The 22,971-nt window shown below is 29.5% G+C and overlaps 2 protein-coding genes across 2 annotated transcripts; both read left to right on the top strand.

The window, feature by feature from the left end:
- The first annotated feature begins 8,358 nt into the window (after nt 1-8,358).
- Nucleotides 8,359-17,301, top strand: LOC110663775 (CSC1-like protein HYP1). Its single transcript, XM_021823195.2, has 10 exons — nt 8,359-8,889; nt 8,974-9,129; nt 11,142-11,205; nt 11,319-11,528; nt 11,961-12,149; nt 12,856-13,154; nt 14,039-14,315; nt 15,312-15,587; nt 16,323-16,556; nt 16,910-17,301. The coding sequence occupies exons 1-10, from the start codon at nt 8,606-8,608 to the stop codon at nt 17,066-17,068; spliced, it is 2,148 nt and encodes a 715-aa protein (XP_021678887.2). The 5' UTR covers nt 8,359-8,605; the 3' UTR covers nt 17,069-17,301.
- A 2,094-nt stretch (nt 17,302-19,395) lies between these two features.
- Nucleotides 19,396-21,229, top strand: LOC110664068 (ethylene-responsive transcription factor ERN2-like). Its single transcript, XM_021823597.2, has one exon. The coding sequence runs from the start codon at nt 19,763-19,765 to the stop codon at nt 21,020-21,022; it is 1,260 nt and encodes a 419-aa protein (XP_021679289.2). The 5' UTR covers nt 19,396-19,762; the 3' UTR covers nt 21,023-21,229.
- The last annotated feature ends 1,742 nt before the right edge of the window (nt 21,230-22,971 follow it).

Below are 22,971 nucleotides of genomic sequence, written 5' to 3'. Positions count from 1 at the left end.
GAAATGAACTTTTTTTTTTTTTTGTCTTAAAGCAAATGAATTTTCTCTCAATGATCTGAACTTTTTAGATAATTGGAGGAGCGTGAACCATCAATTTGCAATAGAATGAATTTTCACTTTTTTTATAATAAATTTTTAGAAAAATTATTATTTAATTTTGATATTTTGATGTCATTAATTATTTTATTCTTTAATTTTAAAAATATATTATTTAATTTTTAAAATTTAATAAAATTTCTATGTTAATTATTATCTCTAATTTAAATATAATCTATACTATATATAAATGGACATTAACTTTTTAACAATGCCTTTTATTTTATAAATTAATTATAATTATATTTTATTATTTAAATTAATTTTAGTATTAATATAAATTTAAAATTCTTAATTCTATTTATACTTAATTTTAATTAAATATAATATTTTAAAAAAATTAATTAATTAAAATAAAAAATTAATAAGTGAAAATTAAAAAATATAATTAATATATAATCTATAATATATTTATACATATTATATATAAAAATGTGCAGGGGACATTAGGATTTCCTAAAATATTTTTAACTTTTTATGTTATTTATAATTATATTTTTATTATTAAAATTAATTTTAGAGTTTATATATATTTAAAATTTTTAGTGCTACTTATTTTGTTTTATGACACTGAAGAACTAAATCTAATTAGCTAATAAAAATTAATATGTTTTTTTCTAACAATGAAAATCCTAAAATTGAGAAAAAGGAAAATAATTGATAAGAAGTTTATTTTATAATATAATTCTATTATAATTTAAAAATATATATATTTTTTTAAAAGTAAGAAAATCCTAAAATTAAAAAATAAAATAATCTATAGAAAGAAAATCCTAAAATTAAAAAAAATAAAATAATCTATAGAAATTTATTTTGTAATATAATTCTATTATAATTTAAAAAGTAATATAAATAAATTCTAAAATATTATATTAAAAAAAAGCTAAAAGATTTTGCACAGATAAAGATTTTTTTTTAAATAAAAAATTTTTATTAGTCTTTATAAATAATTAAATATTGAAATTTTTTATTTGAATAGGAATTTAAGTTTCAAATAAATTAGAAAATGGAAGGAGTTATAAAATAAAATGGAAATAGATAGAAAATAGAAATTTATTTTACTTTCCTACTTTGCCTAGGAAATCTTTTGAACTTAATTTCATTTAAAAAAATATTAAAATAAATCCTTTTTAAATTCAACATTCTATTTTGAAAAACTATCTACTATATTATTAAACAAAAATAATTTAAGCGTTTTTATCAAACATATATTTATTTATTTATTTATAATCATATTTAATACAAAAAAGGAAAAAAAAGGTTTTTCCTACAAACTTATCTTAATATTTTAAAAGTAATTATCAAAAAAATTGTGTTTGAAATTTAATATATCTTAAATAAAATAAAAATATCATAAAATTAAAAAATAAAGAAATTAATTAAAAAAACTCTATATACAGTATTAGGAGTTTAATAGAATTCTCATATAATAGTGTTTAAATGGAATTATAAGAGTTTAATGTTGGGCTTGTATAAGATTAGAGCCAATGAAATTATATAAATATAATAAAAATAAATATTATCTAATGTATTCTCTTAAAAAAAAATGATGGATAACTATAAAGAAAATAAGTTTAATCCTAATGAATGTGTAGAGACTAGAGAGAGCTGCCATCCATAAGCCCATTTTGTGAGCGGTGCGTATTACCTCAATAAATTTTTTTTAAGGGAAAAAAAAACTTTAAGTATTTAACTTATTTCTAATAGTATAATCCAACTTTTTTTATCAATATAATTACTTTTTTTTTTTTTGAAAAGTTGAATAATTTCATTAAAATAGAACTATAACTAGAAAACTAACTATATAAACCAATTACATACTTACGTAAATCATTTATTTTGCAGGAATTTGAAAGGTACAAGAGGATGATTCGGTAGCAAATAAATCTTCATCAAATGATTCAATGTAAGCTTAATGAAGGGATCCACTCTGTTTGCATTCAAAAATTCTTTAGAGATCAACAATGCAATTACTTTATTCAAAGAACTTTCAGTAAAACGTATTGCTACTTGTGAACTCCGAGCTATAGTTCAATGAACTCTAGGAGAAGATGTGTTAGAGAAGAGCACGAAGAAGAGAGTAGTTGGAAGGCCACTAAAGAAGCAGGTAGAGAGTACATTGGAGTTAGTTGTAGGGAAGAGAGGGAGAGCTAATGATGGCCTTAATGTGAAGGTTAGGGGTGAGAGTTAGGGAGAGAATAAGGAATTGATTAAAGAGGTAATGGTGATTTTTTTGTGTGTGATACAAATTATAGTTTGGAGTTGTTTATAATTTATTTTTTTACAAATGATGAGAGAAGATTAGAAAAGAGGATGAGACTATATTGTGAGCTTGTAAATTAATGTTTATGATAGTCATTGCATATGAACATCATATGTAGGTAGAGATAACATGAATGATAGGTCAACTTAATTTTTTTTTATTTGTTACAATTTGTATTCTTTTAAGATATGAATTTGTTATTGATTGATCAAAATAAGAATTGATCATCTCAAACAAGTTTAGAAAAATAATGAAATCAATGAAAATCAATAAATGAACATGTTTTTTTTATAAATTTTTAATGTCAAAAGTTTTATCCAAATCATTGTGTATAAACTTGTAATATTTTATGGGATGTTTTATGCTTATTATTTACAATTAGAGAAACTTTATGTATCTTCATCATGCAATTTTTGAGAAATACAAATTGAACTGCATGTTTAAGGCAAAAGTCTAAAATTTCAATTTTATAAAATTTCTTCAATTGCAAAAATTTTGGCTTAATTGTCTAAAATTAAAAAATTTGGATAAAATAAGCAATGAACTCAAAAGTTTGGATTTTCTGGCCAATAACTATTAAACAAAATTATATTTTAATTTAATATTAATTTATAATTATATTATTATTATTATTATTATTATTATTATTATTATTATTACATATAAAAAAAAATTGGGATAAAGGCTTAATTGAATTGAGTTGAGTTATTATATATGAAATATTAACAAAAAATTATTTTAAAAAAAATTAATCACAAGTATGTACAACGAGTATAAATGTGCAATGCACGTTCTAAAAAAACCAAGACTAACTAAAGCTTGTCCTATGCATAAAATTAATAAAAATTAATTTTTATATTTAATTAAAATTTTATATTTTACTTTTTATTATAATTATTCTTAATATTTTTTAAATTATCATTAAAATTTATAACATATAACTATAATACTCTCATTTAATACTTTATTTTTAATATTTACAAATCTAATTTAATTTTTTTAACAAATTTGTATTTTTTATCACTTTTATAAAAAAAAACAGCCATAAATTACAAATCAATGGTCATTTAATGCAATTTATTATTTTATTTTTTAAAATTATAAATTTAACATAATTAATTAAAGAAAAAAAATAAAACATTAATATTATAATATTAATTAGCAAGTCAAGTTCTCCTTAGAAAGTGCTACATAGCAACTTATAGGGAAAATAACATGTTATGTTAATTAGCAAGTCAACTCATTTCTATTTTAGCCCTTTAAGTTATATCAAATCGTCATTTTAGCTCTTAAAGTGTTTTGAGGTCCATTTAGGCCCCTCAACTTTTTAAAACTTCACATTTAAGTCCAAAAATAACAGAGATTAGCATATTTTGAACCCAAATAGAGTCACGTAGTCACATGATTGAGGATGGTCATTTTCTTTCAATTGTTTGTCATCATCTTATTCTTCAATCACAATTGTATAAATAAAGCCTAAAAAATTTTTAGAGGGTAGATGATTAATTCCTGTGTTAGGTTTTGTGAGAGAGTGAAAGTGCGATGGATTCATCTTCATCATCTGGTCGTTCGTTTGCTTCAACAAGAGTTAGTTCACGTGGAAGAGGGCAAGTATAAGATGTTGATTCATTGGTGAGGTGTTATTGTCGTATACCTGTAAAAATATAGATTACATGGAATGACATAAATCTTGGAAGACTTTTTTTAAACGTGTGAAAATTTCGGGTAAGTGCATTTGCTAAATGAAATTAGATGTTATTATTATTATGGGGTAATGTTAATTTTAGAAATGAGTAACGAGTTTGTGAATTTGGGCATGCAAATGCAGCATGGAGATTGCAGAGGATGTGGATATTTTGATTAGATTGATATTGAGGTACCTGCTTTGGCGGATGATTTAATTAATGATCTATTGAGAAAGAAAAAAAAGTTGAAATATGAGATTAAGGTGTTGAGGAAGATACAAAGGGTTGGTATGGTTTTTGAAGAAATTAATACAGTAATGGAAGGGCTAAAAGTATTGAAAGAAAGTAAGAAAGAAAAATAAGTGATTGAAGACACAAAGAATAACAAAATGAAAAAATCTTGCTGCTAACATTGTTTGCCTCCTGGTTATTGTTTGCAACAATTTCTTTTATTGTGTAGGGGATGGGAATAGAATGAATGGATTATTTAGTTATATTTTATGTTAAATGGTAAGTTAAGGACTAGATGAATTGTGTTTGTGAAGTAGAATAAGGAAGAATAGTTGTTGAGGCAGCAAATGCAGTTTAGTGCCAGTAGGATAATTAATGCCGTCTCTTTCTCTGATAATTTTGGATTTAACTATGTTGTTTTAAAAAGTTGAAGGTCTAAATGGACCTCAAAACACTTTAAGGGCTAAAATGATTGTTTGATATAACTTAAATGACTAAAATAAGCCTTTTACCTTTATAATTTAGATAGATTTTATCAATTAAAAGTCCTTCTTATGATCTAATAGGAGAAAAAATTATACTTCCTAAATTATCTCTACCCCTCTCCCATATAGGAGTGGCCACGGTTCGGTTTTGAACAGGAACAAAACCAGAATTGGTTCGGTCAAAATCGGACCAAAACCGGAACCGCTTCGAATCGGACTGAAATATTCCTTCTGCGGTTTGGTTCAAGTTCATATTTTTCAGGAACCGTGAACCGGTGATTCCAAACCGGATTGAACTGACTATTCGAAACCAGATTAAATCGGTGATTTAAATGCAAAAAAATTTAATAAATATGTTGCCTCACTCCTAATTCATTTATATATATCATTAATTCTCTGCACAATTATTCTCTACACTCTCTTCAATTCTTAATACTTTTTCAATTTCTCTCAAATTCTCTAAATAATTATTTTCTATATTCTTTTTAATTTCGAGTACTTTCTCAATTTTTCTACTTTATTATTTTATATACTTACTGAAATTTTCAATACTATCTTAATTACTTTGTTATTATTTTAAATCCTCAATAAAATTTTCAATACCCTCTATTTTAATTTTGTTTTCTCTTTTGTACTTTTTTAATTATCAATTATCATATAATTTTTTAAAAAAGGTAAGTAATAGAACTAGAAGTTTTGATTCATTTAAATTCTAAAGGGATAAATAGGCAAAATTAAGTTCATACACTTTTTGCTAATTTCTTATAAAAAATTAATTTCATCTCTAGTTTTTAAATCAAGTTCAATCTTTACTTATTAAATTTTTCTTAAAGATAAATTATTTTCTTTCTTTTTTTTCTCATTTTATTTTGATTGAAAGATTTATAAGAAAAATTAAAATATTTTTACAAATTTAACTTAAATTCTGAATCAATAAAACTTTTCTCTAATTTTTTTTATCTAAACTACCCTTAAACTGCCCCTAAACCGCTTCCAAATCGTATTGAACATTCTTTTTTCGAACTGCCCTTCAAACCGTTTTAAACCGATACTCGAACCAGAATCGGCGGTTCAGGAACCGTCTTTCAAACCATCCCCTAGCGGTATGGTTCAGGTTCATGATTTCATTAAACCTAAATCGGCGGTTCCTGAACCGTGGCCACTCTCTCTTCCCCCTCTCTTCGATTTTTTCTATATCTCCTTATTTCTCTCCCTCTATTACATGTTTTCATCTCTTTCTCTCCCTGTTTTTTCACGTTTTGCTTCTCTCTCTCATCCAAATCATATAAATCAAAATAAAAATAGATTCCTGGTGCAAATCATTAAGATAATCGTCATCAATCATACAAGACCTATTAAATGTAAAAGGATAAACATTTTGTGATAATTTGCAATTATAATCAAATATTTTATTTTTGGATCACAAATCCCAAAGTTATAGCCAAAACTCAAAATTGATTTAGAAAATTTTAAATTTTGTCTATTAACCAAATGCCTTAAATAAGACTACGCCTACAATATTAAAATATTGATGTTATCCTCCTCAAAAAAAGAAAAATCATGTTATGCCTACAATAGACATCTTTCCTCCATCTCCATGTAAAATCTCATTAACTTGTCTTATATCGTGTAGTGTAATTACCTTTAGTACATGAGCACAAAATATTTATTTTGATTCAAACTTCTTGCAATTGTATTCGAAAGTAGTGTCTTTTTTAAAATATATATATATAAACAAATTCCTTCATATACCCATTATTCATCAAACTTCTTTTCAGAATTCTATGCTCTTCAAACCCTAGTTGGACAACTTCTTCATCAACTTTATTACCATCCTCATCTTCAAAAGGCTAATGCATGTGCAATACCTCATTCGTTCTATCTCAAACTTAAGTAACTAAAAACCTCCCTTGGTGTGGACCTCTTAAGACTACTTCTCTCAACCAAAATTTGTAATGCACTTTGCCAATACATGTTTAGATATAAATTTCGCAAAGAACTATTTCACTTCTTTATCTTGTATTTGCTATCTTATATTGCTCAACAAATTGTTTCAAAATGCTTACAGAGTTAATATATCTATCAAAGTAGGTATGCATGCTTTCGTTGCTTTAAGTTGATTATTCAGTTTCTTTCATCTTGTACTTAGCAACAAGTTGATTCAAACTTCTCTTAAACATTGCAAGTGTTAGGCTATCATAGATGATTGCTTTAAACTCTTTCTTTACCTTGTCATATTCTTTAACATCTTTTACCCTCTCAAGAACCTTACAGAGCATATGCCATATATAAAATATGTGGACCATACTAAGCAGAACTTCTTTTATTGCCTTTCTCATGCTCTCACATTACTATGTCATTATTGAATTTGGAGGATGACTGCCTATAGTTGCAAGCCTTGTACTAAAAAAATTATATAATAGTATTAGTATCCTTACGAGAAACAAGTGCACAACCTAAAAGAATTGATTAATTGTGCTGATTAACTTCAATAATGCTTGCAATTTCATAGTGACTGATGAAGTATGTCTTATCAACGTCTACAATATAAAACTCTTCATAAGTTGTCTCCGTGAAGATGCATCCAAGCAACATTAATGAGTTTTTGTTTCTCACTTATGTTAGTCAAGTTTGCATTCTTAAAAACATCTTATTTATGTAGTTAGCATCATCATTTGGGAGCCTCAACCTTTTTCTTTTGGCAACATAATTGCGACAATCCTTGGCAAATAACTTAATTTCTCAAGCCCTTCAACTTGCACTTCTAGGAATCTCATATTTTTGCTTGGTTTTATGTCGGTAATGTCATTAGCTTTAAGAATTCTATTCATACGTAAAGATAAAACATCTTTATGCATGCATGAACTAGCTTTAAGAAAGCTATTCATATGAACATAATCATATTAGGGTCCAAATTATGGTTATCTTGAGTCTCTAATTTTATTACTTGCTACAAACTATTATTTTTTAAAATCGTGCTTAAACATACAAGATTATAGATTCTATTCATCACCTTCTTTGTATAATATTTTCTTCCCTTGTCATAGCTAATAAGTTTAAAGTGTCGATCTATTCTCCTAGTAAACTTGACTTTTTATTGAAGAGAAAATAAAATCGACCGATTTACATTTAAATTTAAATTTTATATATTCAAATTTGTAAAAAAAGAAAAATTGAATTATCTTTGTAATTTTTAAAACAATTCATTTATGAGATTGGTCGGAAAGAAAATTACTTTTATTAATTTTTTTTCAATAAACAAAAAAGCTAATGAGAGAGAAATAGTATAAAGAAATAAATAATGCAAAGAAAAATGATTCTTATGCTCTAATTGTTGCTCATAAGATTTAAATAATTTTTACATTATTAAAAATCTTTTAATTTATTACGGATCAAATTGATCCATGAAGCAATATCATCATCAAAGTTGATTAATGATCATGAGTTGTGCTAAATCTTTCCCGTAATAAATTAATAATATTTGGCTCGTGATCCTTAGCAGAAAATGGGTCCGCCATTAAGGATTTTTCTTGTATACAGAAGGGTATCAAATCTTAGAATTCTATGACTAGCGTACTCATCAAAATTACAAGTCTCAACGTGGGACAAACAATTTCAATAGAACTTCTAGAGGGCCAATATTGTCAATTTCCGTAGCATTTCAGTTGACGACTGAACCAGCAGAAGCACCCTCCTTTCCTCTGTCAGTACAAGCTCGAACAAGCAAGCAAGAATCTGCCATTTCTCTCCTATTAGTGCACCTACACCCTAGAGCCTGAGTATTTTCCAACCATTTTCACAGTTTCTCTCGAAGCTGTTTCCAAGCCTTTTTTTGATCTCTCGAAATGATACTTTCTGCTTTGTTAACATCGGTTGGGATCAATCTTGGACTCTGTTTCTTGTTTTTCACTCTCTATTCTATACTCAGGAAGCAAACCGGTAATGTTTTCGTCTACGCTCCGCGTTTGGTCGATAAGCAGAAATCTGAGCAGCAAGGAGATGATTTCAATTTAGAAAGGCTTTTGCCTTCTGCTAGCTGGGTGAGAAGGGCATGGCGGATCTCTGAGGAAGACCTCTTGTCAATCTCTGGTTTGGATGCTCTTGTCTTCACCCGCATTTTCATTTTCAGGTAATTTTGAAATCATTTTTCTTTAGTTGTTTTCGTGAACTATAGTTTTAGTTGCTTATTAGTACTTTGTTTTTTGGGATGCAGCGTGAAAGTATTTACATTTGGTGGGATTATTGGGATCTTCATTCTTCTTCCAGTTAATTATCTTGGGAATCAGCTCAGCATTGATGATTTTTATGATCTACCAAACAAATCTTTGGACTCCTTCAGTATTTCTAATGTTAACGACGGTTCAAACCGGTTAGTATTAGCTACCGAGATTAACAGAAATGTCATTTTTCAATTGTGCGAGACTAAACTAATGTGAAATGGAATGGTTTTGTAATGTGAAGATTTCTGTATTGCGTTTCAAAGCTCAAAAATGTGGTTTTGGCTTTTTTTTTTTTTTTTTTTTCTTTAGCTGGTTGACTGGTTCAAAATTCTCTCTGGTTTTTGGCATTTAGAATTTGTGGGTAGGTCATTGGTGGGATTCATCACATGGGAATCAGCGAATAAAAGATGTTCAATATTAACTTCTGATAAGTGATAATGGCAATTGAGCCAAGAATTCTGTTGCGTTTGGCTTTCGTTTGCATTTGCAAGTGTAGCTAAGAGAGTGAATTTGTGTGCAAGTTTATTTATTTATTTATTTTTTAATTTGTTTTTAATTACTGTTGGACCATTACTTATAGAAAATGTCAGATTGCTGTTTAGCAGTCTCACTTGTTAGCTTAACCTGTAAATTGTGAAGTTCAGCTAAAATTTTTGAAAGCCCAGCGCAAGCTGCTCATCATTCTTTAAGTTGAGTTTGTCTGCATTTTCCCCTTGTTGCGAAAGTTTTGCTATGCAGTATATTAGCTGCAGATAGTTTCCATGAGGTTCTGCTCCCTTAATGTGATGGATAGCATATGCAAGGTCCAGGAACTAAGTCACTGGTCTGCTGGACGGGGCTCTGAGTAATAACTGTTTCTGGCCTACAGCAACCTGGACAGTTCATGTGCTCGAATTTCTAAAACCCTCAATCGCTGTTGCTCACTTTTATCTTGCAAGTTTAGTTAAGAGATCTTACTTTAGAAAAGTGCTATTAGCTATAGATTTAAGTGTTAGTGGTAGTATTAAATATTGTTCTTCCTTCTTCTCTCCTAATAGCTGTTAGATGATGAAGTCACATTCCTTCAATGTTTACTCCGTAGAACTCATAAAGCATAACAAATTGCCAATTTTGTCCTTTTTTTCTGGGTTTGGCCCTCAATATCGTAGACCTTTAAACCTGCTTTATGCCAGGAGATTGTGGAACTGGCAATTGGGTTTTGAGGTGTGGAGATATTTGGTTGCTCTGGCTCTCTACAATGTTTAAGGGGGAAGAGAGATGATGAAGTTTTGAAGTTTAGTTGCTCTATCAAATATCAATTATCCCTGATGATAAATGTTAGTTGGGTTTTCATTAAGTTTTAGTCAAAAACACTGCATTTCTATTAGGAATTCTTATACATTTTCGAATATTGGGTACATTGGATATGGTGGTGTTTGATGGACAGATTTACATGAACCAGTTTTAGCTCTCTAGTTCTATTGATTTTGAATATTCAATAAAGCTAGAAGTTTACTTGTTTTGATTTTCCATATCTTGGACAACATTAGTTGAATTACTTGTTGACATCCATAAATTCTTTGAAGAGGTTGTCTCATGCCCATGGCTGTTGACATCTCTCTGTATCTTTCACTCTCTTTAAACTCTTTATTTTTTTTATTTTTTTTTATTTTTGCTTATAACACACTTAAAGCTGAGACAATAAAGTTTGTGAGGGATTGTGGAAGATACATGCTTCAACTTCGTTTGGATTTATTCCAATTTTTTTCCATCTCTCTCTCTCTCTCTCTCTCTCTCTCTCTCTCTCTCTAATCATTCTCATATATTGATTTATATTCTTCAAATATATGCATAATGCACTTTTTACAAAGTCAACTTGGACTTTGCTAACAAAATTTCATGGAGATGGATTATGCTTCACTTTAGTTTTGTCATTTGATTACAAGACCTACCTGTATTCCCTCCTCCTGTCAATACCAATTTTTATATCATTCTTCCTCTTTTTATTATTAACTAACATCACTTTATCCCAAGTAGAGACCCTATTTTTTCCCCCTTTTATTGTACCAACTTCACTATGGATTTCATTTGCATATTTCATTTTACTGAGATACCCAAATTTATGATTGCTTTTGAATGTATGTTAAGGAAACCCTGATTATTAGTCTTGGCCATTCTCAAGGTTATGGATTCACTTTTCTGCTGCATATATTTTTACTGGAGCTGTCTGCTATCTTCTTTATTGTGTAAGTAATATTGTAATTTTCTGAAGCAAATAAGCAAATTCTATTATGCCTTTCCGGTTCATGAAAATAAAAGAATCCAGAAATTCTAACTTGGTGGTTATGTAAATGTGCAGGAGTATCTCTATATTTCATCAAAAAGAATTGCTTGCTTCTATTCATCCAAGCCTCAGCCTCATCAATTTACCATATTAGTCCGTGGTATCCCTTCAACGTGTGGGAGAAGCTTTAGTGAAATTGTTGAGAGCTTTTTCATGGAGTATCATTCTTCTACTTATCTTTCACATTTAGTGATTCATCAAACAAGCAGAATTCGAGGTCTTATTGTGAGCATTGAGGATATCCTGCTGATTAATTTGTTAATTTCAACTCATGTTGGACTACATATTCTTTTAGAAACTTAATCATTAACTTTCATATCCAGTTGAGGTTGTTTGTTCATATTTCTCTGCTGCATGATTGTCTCCTAAATTTAATATTTATGTGTGCTTAGCTCTAAATATGTATAGGACAAAACTTTAAGGAGTTGACCTTGCATTAATGCATCAAGGTAACACTTCTTAACAATGATAAGACAGACCTACTCAGAAGAATAGCTTGCCGCAATTTGTAAGCTTTGTACATTCTATTCTTCATGAGAGATTCATAATAGTAGATGTATTATTGAGTTTTTGGTTTGAGTTTAGACATCCAGTGGTCTTCATTATTATATTCTTTTTACTCTTTGTGTTTCTTGACAACTGAGTTATGCCATGCAGAGTGATGCAGAGAAGTTGTATAGAAGGCTTGCACGCATTAAATCAGAAAATCATTCTAAGCAAAATTTTAAACGGGATGGCTTTTTGGGACTCTTTGGACGTAAAGTGAATCTCTTAGACCACTACGAAAAGAAGTTGGAAGATTTGGAAGATAATGTGAGAATGGAGCAATATTCATTGGCAGGAGAGGTGTGTGACGCCTGTTTGAAACAAAAGTAACAATGTTTTGGAAGGGATTTCCTCCATTCAATATGGATAAAGTTATGTTGGTCATTAATTTAATTGTTGATATGGAAGGAAAGGTCATCTATTTTTATTGCCAATTAGCTATTAGTTCATAAAACCTTTAGTAAAGGTCATTCTTGAATACCGGTCTTGCCAAAGGAGGTTCTAAGTGGTTGATCTTCATATGATTTTAAAATTTGGAAGCTTTGGATAATTGGTTGTTCTTAGGACTAATGCATAAAACCTGTGTGAATTCAATGCTTGCCAGATACTGTGTGTCAGTGCTTGGGACGGTTAAGTGGTGAGCTAATTTGCTTTAGAGGACAAAGCAGAAATATTCATCATGTATATCTTATCAATATGACCAATTTAAGATCACTTGTACAGTTACACTTGTGTTGTAGAATCATGTCAATGAAATTTTCCACAAGACTTCTAATCTTGTGGAATTGACATTCACTATGGTCGCATATGAAATTGACATGACAGGGAGATGAATGTTCTTGTTTGTGTTGACTTTGACTCTGCTCATTTTGCTGCCTACGTAATTTTTTTGAATACTTGTGTGCAAATTCTTCTATGGTAATTTTTTATTTATATTCTTTTATGTTAACATGAAGATGAGAGCTGATGTAACATATATTTCCATTATGCCTTCTAAATTTCTCAGGAAGTCCCTGCTGCTTTTGTGTCATTCAAGTCACGATTTGGTGCTGCAGTAGCTCTTTACATACAACAGGGGGTTAATCCCACGGAGTGGGTCACTGAGCGAGCTCCTGAGCCTCAGGACGTACACTGGCCTTTCTTTTCTGCATCATTCATAAGAAGATGGTTCTATAAGCTGCTTGGGGTTGTTGCTTGTATTGCTCTTACAATTCTGTTCCTTATACCAGTTGTAGTAGTGCAAGGTCTTGCTAACCTGAATCAGCTGGGGATCTGGTTTCCATTTCTCAAAGGCATACTTAGTCTGTAAGTGAAATTGAGCACTCTATTGCTTATTGATTTCTTCCTAAAGTCAAAGTGTGCCATTTTCACTTGGCTCCAATTGAGCTTATATATGTCTAAGCAACTTCTGTTGACCTTGTTATTGTTGTAGCCTCCTTTCAATCTAGTGGAGGAATTTATTGAGGCTTTGATTTATAGTTTGAAATTCATGAATTCATATAAGTAGTGGAATATTCCAGTGAACTAATATGTTGGTCAAATGAAACCTAAGCAAAACTTGGTCTTTATTGTTTCTCATACTTACGCATGTAATAAATGATGTAGCATTTGGTGCTGAACTTTGTGTTGTAATATCTAAAGAGATAATCTAGAAATTACCATATCAAACTCTTCCTTTTGAGGTGACTCATGATTATTCAGTAAGAATTAAATCAACCCTTTCTTTTTCTTGACTAACTTAGAATAAATTAAACTTTTATTTCAATAACCATGAAATAGAAAAATGGAGATGTAGCCTTACACCAAGTGAAATGGAGGAAAAAGATCCATATGTCTAACCCCAACTAGTTTGGGATTAAAACTTAGTTAATTTGAATTTTGAAATATAGAAATTATGGGGCTAGATGTATGATTAACGGAAAAGTAGTATCAAAGAATAAATATATAAATACTACTATGCAAAAGTATTTTCAAAGAATGATGGTTGTTATTTTACCATCATGCACTAATAACCTATCCTAACCTAACTTTGTTTTAATTCATGTGTAAGCTGGGAGAATTTTTTAGTTTTGACTGATGAGGCAGTGAAACACAAAAAATAATTGCTTTATTTCTGAAATTTTTTTTTATTTTACTGTGATTTTGTCTAATGTGAAATACAATCTAACATATACACTTTTAAATTGCAGAACTGTTATAAGTCAACTGATTACAGGATATCTGCCTAGTCTAGTTCTTCAATTGTTCCTATTTTTTGTGCCACCCATGATGATATTGTTTTCCTCCATGCAAGGATACATTTCCCTCAGTCAAATAGAGAAAAGTGCTTGTACCAAGGTGTTATATTTTACCATATGGAACATTTTTTTTGCAAATGTACTATCAGGATCAGCTTTCTATCAGGTCAATGTCTTCCTTGAACCCAAAAATATTCCCAGGGTACTAGCTGAAGCTGTTCCATCTCAGGTGAGAATGCATCTGCAATATCACATGGAAATATTCTAGTCATCATGCTGCAGTTATAGTATGTGTGTGCAAGCACTCATCTTCTATTCATTTGGACTGTAGTACCTCTTTCCAGTGACAGCCCATGCAAATACATATCCATACTCTTGTTCATGGAAATCTAATTCTTATGTCCAATGATTAAGCTAAAGCTATTTACTTTTGCAAAATTGGATAGGTCATCCGTGAAAAGTTGAGGGTTGAAATGAATATTGCCCTTAAAATAACAGTTCACAATGCTAGGCAAGCAAGAAGCATGTGTATAAGCTGTGCTTCAAATCCTTCAATAAGATCAATTGGAGGAAAATCAGTATAAAATCAGAACTCAAAAAAGTGAAAGGGGGAAAGAGAGAGAGAAAGTGTACGAGATACTTGAGACAGCTTTCAGAGAGACTACAAAATCAGAGGTTTGGATGGGTTAGTTTCATGAGATGCAAATATGCTGCCGCTATAGTAAGGCTAAAGCATATCTAGTTCCTAGCCATGAGATAAATTAAAACATTCTATTGATATTATTGGTATCAAAAGTAGATGCTTCATACAGCAGACTACTTATTGCACAATGGCGAAAGAGCCTTTCTCAGCACATTACAAGTAGTAAAAAATTTTTTGTTCTCTTCAATGCCTGGCAAATTACTCTAGGTGGCTGTTTGGTCTTAAAATTTGGTATAAACACATTCTCACATGCAGTCTTCACTTAGCATGCAATTTGTACATATGGGTGCCAACTTTTTTATGTTAAGGTTGTACAAAGACATTGTTTATCCTCATGATTATCCAATGAATAACATAGAAATTGGTGAAATTGAGGATTCTTTGTTGTCAGTTACAGCTTACTGGTACTTCACTGATCTGCAGTAAGCTAGATACTTACTTTGACTTAAATGTTAACTGTTATTAAAAACCATTTCTCGATGTTATGGAAAAAATAAGATAGGTTGTTCATTCTGGGTGTAGGCGTCATTCTTCATTTCATATGTCGTGACATCTGGATGGACAAGTCTATCGTCAGAGCTCTTTCAGTTGATTCCTCTGCTTTGCAGTTTAATAAGAAAACTATGTTCCAGGAGGGATGGTGATGAATTTGAGGTCCCAGCAATTCCATACTACTGTGAAATTCCTACTATCCTTTTCTTTGGACTTCTTGGTGTAACATATTTTTTCCTTTCTCCATTAATTCTGCCATTTCTCCTGATTTATTTTTGCCTGGGATACATCATCTTCCGCAACCAGGTAAGTTTTAATTTTTTTATTTATTTCTATTTTGGTTAATGCTTTTGTATTAGGTGTAATAATAAAGTGCCCAGAATTAATATATGAACTGGAAAGATATTAGAATTTTTCTTTATGCTAGTTGGCTTGAAAATGAATTATTCTGTGAGCTTTTATTTGGAACAATGTGCTTTGTGTGATGGATAAATTTGAATTAATTTCTGCAAGTTGATGCAAAAATTTCCAAGATAAAATAACGAGAAAATGCATATTTATATGACTTAATGTGCTGGTGAAGTATTTCAACTAGAATGAGAAGTTTCTAAAAAAGGGCTTTAACATACAAGAATCAGGGAAAATGGCAAATAACTTGATTTTCTAAATGGTCCAATCTACTCTTTCCTCCTTTCCTATACACTGACAATGCTGGCTTCTCTCCCTTCATAAAATTGGAGACAGTTCACAAGTCAAAAAGATATACTTTATGGATGACAAATTTTGCATTTAGTAGAATTTTGGCTTTGACAGTAATGGGAAAGTTTAACTGCATTAATGATTCATGGAAAGCTTTTGTTACATTCTTTATATAATTGGTCTTGGAGGGCTTTAAATGTTACAGCATCAGTCATAGATTTATCAGCCTGATAATCAAATACTCAATTAAATAGTGGATATATACAAATTAGGTGTTATCATAATGTTTCCAATAATATTATCTATTTTTGATAATATCCTTTGAATTTCTTTTTTTTGCAGTTGTTGAACGTATATGCACCCAAGTATGAAACTAGTGGAAAGTTTTGGCCTGTAGTACACAATTCCACAATTTTTTCCTTGATACTGATGCATGTTATTGCAATTGGGATATTTGGACTTAAGAAGCTGCCTCTGGCTTCCAGTTTAACTATTCCTCTTCCAGTTCTCACACTTCTTTTCATTGAGTACTGCCGGAAACGGTTCCTACCCACATTTAAAAATTATCCTACTGAGGTATGCCATATAAATAATATCTACCCATCTATTATTTTCATAACATTGCCTCGCCTGCTTCCATCTGAAACCTGAAAGGCATATAGATTATATCATATTTAACATTTTGATTAGATCATCGAGTTCAGAATGATCTGTTGCTATGGCCATTTAGTATGTAGATGTAAATCTATGTTTTATATATTGGAAACTCTGAAAGAGAAAGGGATTGTCAGGATTTGAATCATTGACTCCTGCACTAAGAATATAAGCACTAATGCCTAGTGTAGTTTCATTTACCATATATGGTCAAAATTTCCTTTTGCTTTTGCAAATATATGTGGCTTCTACCTGAATGTTATGTGGTTCTGCAGTGTTTGATAAAGAAAGATAGGGAAGACCAGAATGATCCATGTATGGATGAATTCTATGGTAAATTGGTTACCGCTTATCGTGACCCAGCTTTGATGCCAGTCCATTATGCCAGAAATGATGACAGGCGCAACTCCCCGCTTCTTCATTCCGAATTTTGAAATCATTTGGTTAATGTGAACACTCTAGGTAGGAAATCCCCATCGCCTTTTTCTATTTTTAATTTATTTTTGAATATAATTGATGAAATTCGAACCTTAAAATGCAAGCCTTTAGGCCATCTTTAGATTGCATGAGGTTATAGTATCTGTTTAATTTTGTTCATAATAATTGAACTTGAATGATCTTTAAATTTCAGTTTATATTAATAAAAATAATTGAATTTTAGTCTTTATTTAAATAAAATTACCATTGGTAGATTTTATTAGAATTTTATTCATATATTTGATATGATAGCTAAAAATAATCATTAATTATCTAATATGATTCGGAAAGGTTATATTTTTAATTACCAATCAATATGAACTCGATCGTTATTATTATCACAAATAATACTAAATTTGTCTGAGAAAGAGACCATTGATTAACTGTGAAACCTCCACGTGGGGGAGCAAGAATGGCCTTGACAACTTCCTTAGACCACTTGCCTTAATCTATAGCTTAGTTGCTAATAAAAACACATTAAAAAGAAGAGCAATAATTAACAAAAATAATTAAAAAAAGAAGAGCCATAACCATAAGATCCCATATGGCAATGCATAGGCAATTTGCTAGTGATGAAAGAATTTGGTCATCAACTATTCATATGATGCAATCTCCATTACCAATGGTTCATCCATTTTGTCTTCCCTATCAAATTTTCACCTTCCATCATAGGTGGTGGAAATTAATGCTCTTGGTGGGTTTAGTAGGAAAAAAAAAAAAAAGACTTAAAAGCTCAATTTTACTCTTATATTTATTGAAAAATTTTAATTTATTTTATTTTTAATTTTTTATTTAAATTAGTCAAAATTTTCAATTTAAAATTAATTTATCTTAAAATTAAGAAAATCAAAAAATTAAATTTCTTAATTTTTGAGTTTAAATCAAGAAATTAAAAAATTTTATTTTTTTAATTTTTTATTTAAATTAAAAAATTTAACTCATAAATTTTATTTTTTTAAATTGCATTTAAATTAAAAATTTTAAATTAATTTAGATAAAAATTAAAAATTAATTAAGATAAAAATTAAAAATTAATTAGATTAAACTTTTCCAAATTTTGTCAAAAAAATCTTATTTTATATATATAATATATATATGGGTTAACTTGAAGGATATAAAACACCAACATAACAAACACAAAAGGGGATGTTTGTCCGGATATGCTATTGTTTCGTCTCTTCTTTTGTTATATAATATTAGATTAGTCAGCCACAAGTTCTTGTCCTCCATATTTTATTCTCACAAATTTTTCCTCTACGTGTCATGAATTAGTCTAATTAATTATTTATTATGTTATCAACTAGACTTTTAATTAATTTTAGAGTCAAATAATTAGGGAAATATTTTCTTTTCCCCTAATTCTGACCCTTCAATCATATAAAAAAAAATTAGAAAATAAAAATTCTTTATTTTTCCCTAGTTGATGAGATTTCAATAAAAAAAATTTCTTAGAAAATCTATATATAAGTTAAAAAATAATAAAATATAAATAGAAAAACTTAATACAAAATTAGGGACCAATTAAATGTAATATCAAGCAAAAATCAATATGAAATTCAGTAATCATATCATTAAAATAATTTAATCCATCCACTAGAGATGGTCCAGGGATGTCATTATCTTAGCCTGATAATGGACGTAAAACCCATCCATGATTTAAATATAAAAATGAGTTCAATTATGCGAATATTACAAGAGATTAGGGTTAAGATAATACTAATTTCTATATAATTAAATACGTATTAGTGACTTGGACATGCTCATTGTGGTGGGGCTTGCGAATTACGTTATATTTCTCGACTTTCAACAACAATGACAATTGCAAGCTGATCGGACTAGTTATCCAATGTAATTTTCTTTGCCTTTTTTTATCATTGAAAATCACTTTTTTTATTTAAATTTATTAAATAAGTGATATATCTTTAATTATTAAGTTAAATTAAATTCAATTTTTTTCTTTATTTTATAAAAAAATTAGTATTATAAAAAAATTATTTTTTAATTATTATAAATAAATAATAAATATTAATTATTCTAATAATTATTAATTATTCTTACAACTATCAACTATTGTAAATTTTATCATAATTAATGATTAATAAATTCATTATTTCTATATTTTGTCTCCTCAAACCTCTTAATTTAATATATATTCAAATTCAACTATGCCAAATTAGTCTATGCTGTAAGAATTGAAGGAAATGGTAGAATGACCTATTCAGAGATAGATGGACATCTATATTTTAAAAAAAAAAAATAAGAAATTAATCCCTTAATTAAAATAAACAATGGCATAACAAATGGAAACATCAGGAATTCAAGATACCCTTTTTGGGGTATGGCTAGGTCAAAGGAAAATTTCACAAAACTCTCCACATAAGAATATTTCCATTTGGTACTCTTTCACTCCCATCCCACACAGACTTGTATATTTTTTCATGAGAGGCTGAAATTAAAAAACAACAAAGAGATGCGAACAAGCAATCAGACTCTTTCAGCTCTCCTTTCTCATTTGACAGGATCTCTATTTGCCTTCATATAAATACACCAGAGTCCATGGAAACCATAGCAACTAAACCACCAACAAACTACTATCTATTTCCTTGCAAATAACCCAAAAGGCTATACTAAAAGAAGTTGTGTAGGAAGATATGGGTAGGAAGAGAAAGGGTGGTGAAACTTTGGAGGATAAAAGCTCCAGTGAAGGAACCATGGCTTGGGATGAGATGGTCAAGGAAGCTGCTGAGGCAACTGCACTAGGAGGCGTCAGGAGAGCTAGGAAGCGATTTGTCGGTGTCCGGCAAAGGCCTTCAGGCAGATGGGTTGCTGAGATTAAGGACACCATACAAAAAATAAGGGTGTGGTTAGGTACCTTTGATACTGCAGAGGAAGCAGCGAGAGCTTATGATGAAGCTGCTTGTCTGCTTCGTGGTGCAAATACAAGAACAAATTTCTGGCCTTGTTCTCCATCTTCTTCAACAACTCCAGCTCTTCCTTCAAAGATTACAAACCTTCTTATCCAAAGACTCAAAGCTAGAAACAACTCTTCTTGCCATTCTGCGTCCCCTTCTCGCTCTTCTGTGTCTCCTTCTCTTCCCATCATCAACCAGCAAGAACAGCAAGAAGTGAAGGAATATAGAGAAGAAACAGCAGATTTCTCAGACACCCAATTCACTGATTTCCTCAATGATCCTGAAGATTACATCACTTGCAACGATAACATTAATAGTACTAGTTCAAGCGCTATTGATTACATGGCAACCAGTCTTGAGTCATGTTTAACTGAGAAAGAAGATAGTGGAGGAAAAGAAATGGATTTTGACTATAACTGTTGTGATATAGCACAGTCTCGTAGTTTTGATGTTAACAACTTAGAAGATGAAGGCCAAGAAGATGGGGAAGAAGGCGAAGGAGAAGGGACCGGGACCGAGACCGATATAGGTGCCTTGGATTTCCATTTTGTTGATGATATTGGATCATCTTGTTACTACTCTCCTTTTGAAATTGCTGAAGTAATTGAGGAGCCAGCGGAGCAAGAGACGTTTGGAGATGAGCCTTCAATGCTTAGAGCAGTCATGAAGAGGATGAAATATGAAAGGAAGTTCTCTGCTTCTCTTTATGCCTTCAATGGGATTCCTGAGTGCTTAAGGTTGAAGCTTGGATCAGGAAATGTCAAGGGGAAAGAAAGGTCTGCTCAATTAACGAATCTTCGAGACGCATGTAACAAGAACAAAGAGAAGGATAGGAAAGCAAAAGAAGAGAATTTAGAAGTGATGGAGAAGAAACAGGAGAACTCACAAAGCTCATCAATTGAAATGGGGTCTTCTGCTTCATCTTCTTCCTTGAGCAATGATGGTGAATTGTCACTTTGGAGTTCCCTTGATCTTCCACCAATCTGCTTTGTTAACTAAATTCATTTTTATGATCTTCATTTCCTAAGCATTTCATACTCTTGAGATTCACAAGTCAACAAACCTTAGTTGGATCAATTTCAGGCAATTCTAATACAAAAGTTTCATATCAAGTTTAAAGATCTTAAAAGTTCTTTCAACTTAGATTTCTTCCTTCTCTTGTCTGGGCTTCCACTAATATCAAATTCATCAGCACTTTGCTTTCTTCCAATCACTTGTCATTTCAGTGACAGATGTTTCAAAATCTCCTGAAAGAAGCTGTCACAATTCTGATAATGCAGTAAAACTATACATTTCACTATCAATTGATCTTAAAATCAAGGTGATGGCCAATTAAACCATCCATTTACTTGAATGTCATTTTATTTGTTCACTGGATAAATGGCATATTGATTACTTGAAAATAAAAACAGTCCACCTTACAAATTTATAATCACATTAAAACAAATATTGAAGAGGAAATAAAAAATCATAAGAGATAAAATTGAATCAATTTGGAATATTCTAAAAAATAAAGTAATTACATTCATAATTTATAATTTATATAAAATATAGATAAAGGGGACAATATAAATTAGTTGAAGATTCTTTCCTAATATTTTATAAATATTAAAATTTTAATATTACTTTCAATTTTTTTTTTATAAATCTTAAGTCTTAGAAAATTAGAAATTTACACATTAAATTTATTTTCTTTTAAATAGAAAACTGTTTTATGTTTTCTTTTTTCCTTTTATATTAGAAGAAAAATTTTCAGAATACATGATTTATATTAAGATTTACAAAAAAAAACCAAATAATAAGGCTTTGATTTAAAAATTCATTTTCATATAATAAATAAGACTAAGAGATGTTTGGTAGAACTAAAGTAATATTTAATAAACATCTTTAAAAGATAATTGATAGCTGATAAGTCCTATCAGATGTTGTTAATATCAGTTCTAAAATTAAAACTTTTTAAGAACGGCTACATATTTATTTTATTTTTTAACGAGAATATCCCTACTCTTAACTTTCTATTTTTTTTTTTTTATGTATCTTCATTATTGCCTTCGGTTGTTTTGTTGCAGATAAGTAAATCAATGTGCAAAAGTGCTGCTGTTGCATGATGTGGCTTGCCATCTTCGTAATGTTGATTTTGCACGTACAAATTCTCAACTACTCCCTTAAGCTTTTATCTCAAGAATAAGAATTTGGGATTAGTTATATAATTTTTTTTTTCTTTGTTATTGAAAAATATTTTTTAAATATAATAATTAAAGATTATTATAAATTAATTTAAAATTAAATTTATTATATTTTAATTATAAAAATATTAAAATAATTTTTATATTATTTATTATTTCTTTATCTATTTCAAAAATAAAATAAATGACAACACTATAAATTAATAATTTTATATTTATTTTAATAAATATAAAAATTATATAATATATCCTTATTAATTATTTTATATATAACAGCATTAAACATAACTTCAAAAAAATAATTTACAAATGCATGTGTACAAATTATTTCAGGAAGTTACAACCATGACACTCGAAAAGCAACTCAAAATTGGGACCAGTTGGCTTCCCAATTTCTGGGTTAAGCCCTTCAATCCTAAGATTAAGTTTTGGAACATTCTTACATCCAACTTGTTTGGATTATTACTTGAGGGTGAAGGATCGGCAGGAATTTTATAAATATAAAAATCCTCTCCAGCTTCTCATTGTCATAAAAATCCAGGCGCAAGATCCTACCACCAAATAAATAAATAAATGGTGTACTAAAGTATTACAGGTTTAGTTAAAGGCCAATTACTCAATTTTATAGAAGGGCCGATTGCACGTAATGTCTTTTAACATTTCTCATTTTTAATCAAGTCTTAATTCTTTTTTTAATTTAGCCTTTTTATGCAATGATATTTCTTTTACTATTTGTTTTTTATTTTATACAAGATTTTATAA

Source organism: Hevea brasiliensis, chromosome 9 (genome assembly GCF_030052815.1).
Source record: "Hevea brasiliensis isolate MT/VB/25A 57/8 chromosome 9, ASM3005281v1, whole genome shotgun sequence".
In the NCBI taxonomy this organism is placed as follows: domain Eukaryota; kingdom Viridiplantae; phylum Streptophyta; class Magnoliopsida; order Malpighiales; family Euphorbiaceae; genus Hevea; species Hevea brasiliensis.
The sequence above is the reverse complement of the archived record's forward strand: the minus strand, read 5'-3'. Positions and strand labels throughout refer to the sequence as shown.

What these genes read in the sequence shown, in the direction of transcription:
- LOC110663775 (XM_021823195.2), top strand. Translation starts at nt 8,606, where the DNA reads ATGATACTTTCTGCTTTGTTAACATCGGTTGGGATCAATCTTGGACTC. An exon ending in ACCCGCATTTTCATTTTCAG is followed by an intron (nt 8,890 to 8,973) that starts GTAATTTTGAAA and finishes TTTGGGATGCAG; the next exon opens with CGTGAAAGTATTTACATTTG. An exon ending in TTAAAAATTATCCTACTGAG is followed by an intron (nt 16,557 to 16,909) that starts GTATGCCATATA and finishes GTGGTTCTGCAG; the next exon opens with TGTTTGATAAAGAAAGATAG.
- LOC110664068 (XM_021823597.2), top strand. Translation starts at nt 19,763, where the DNA reads ATGGGTAGGAAGAGAAAGGGTGGTGAAACTTTGGAGGATAAAAGCTCC.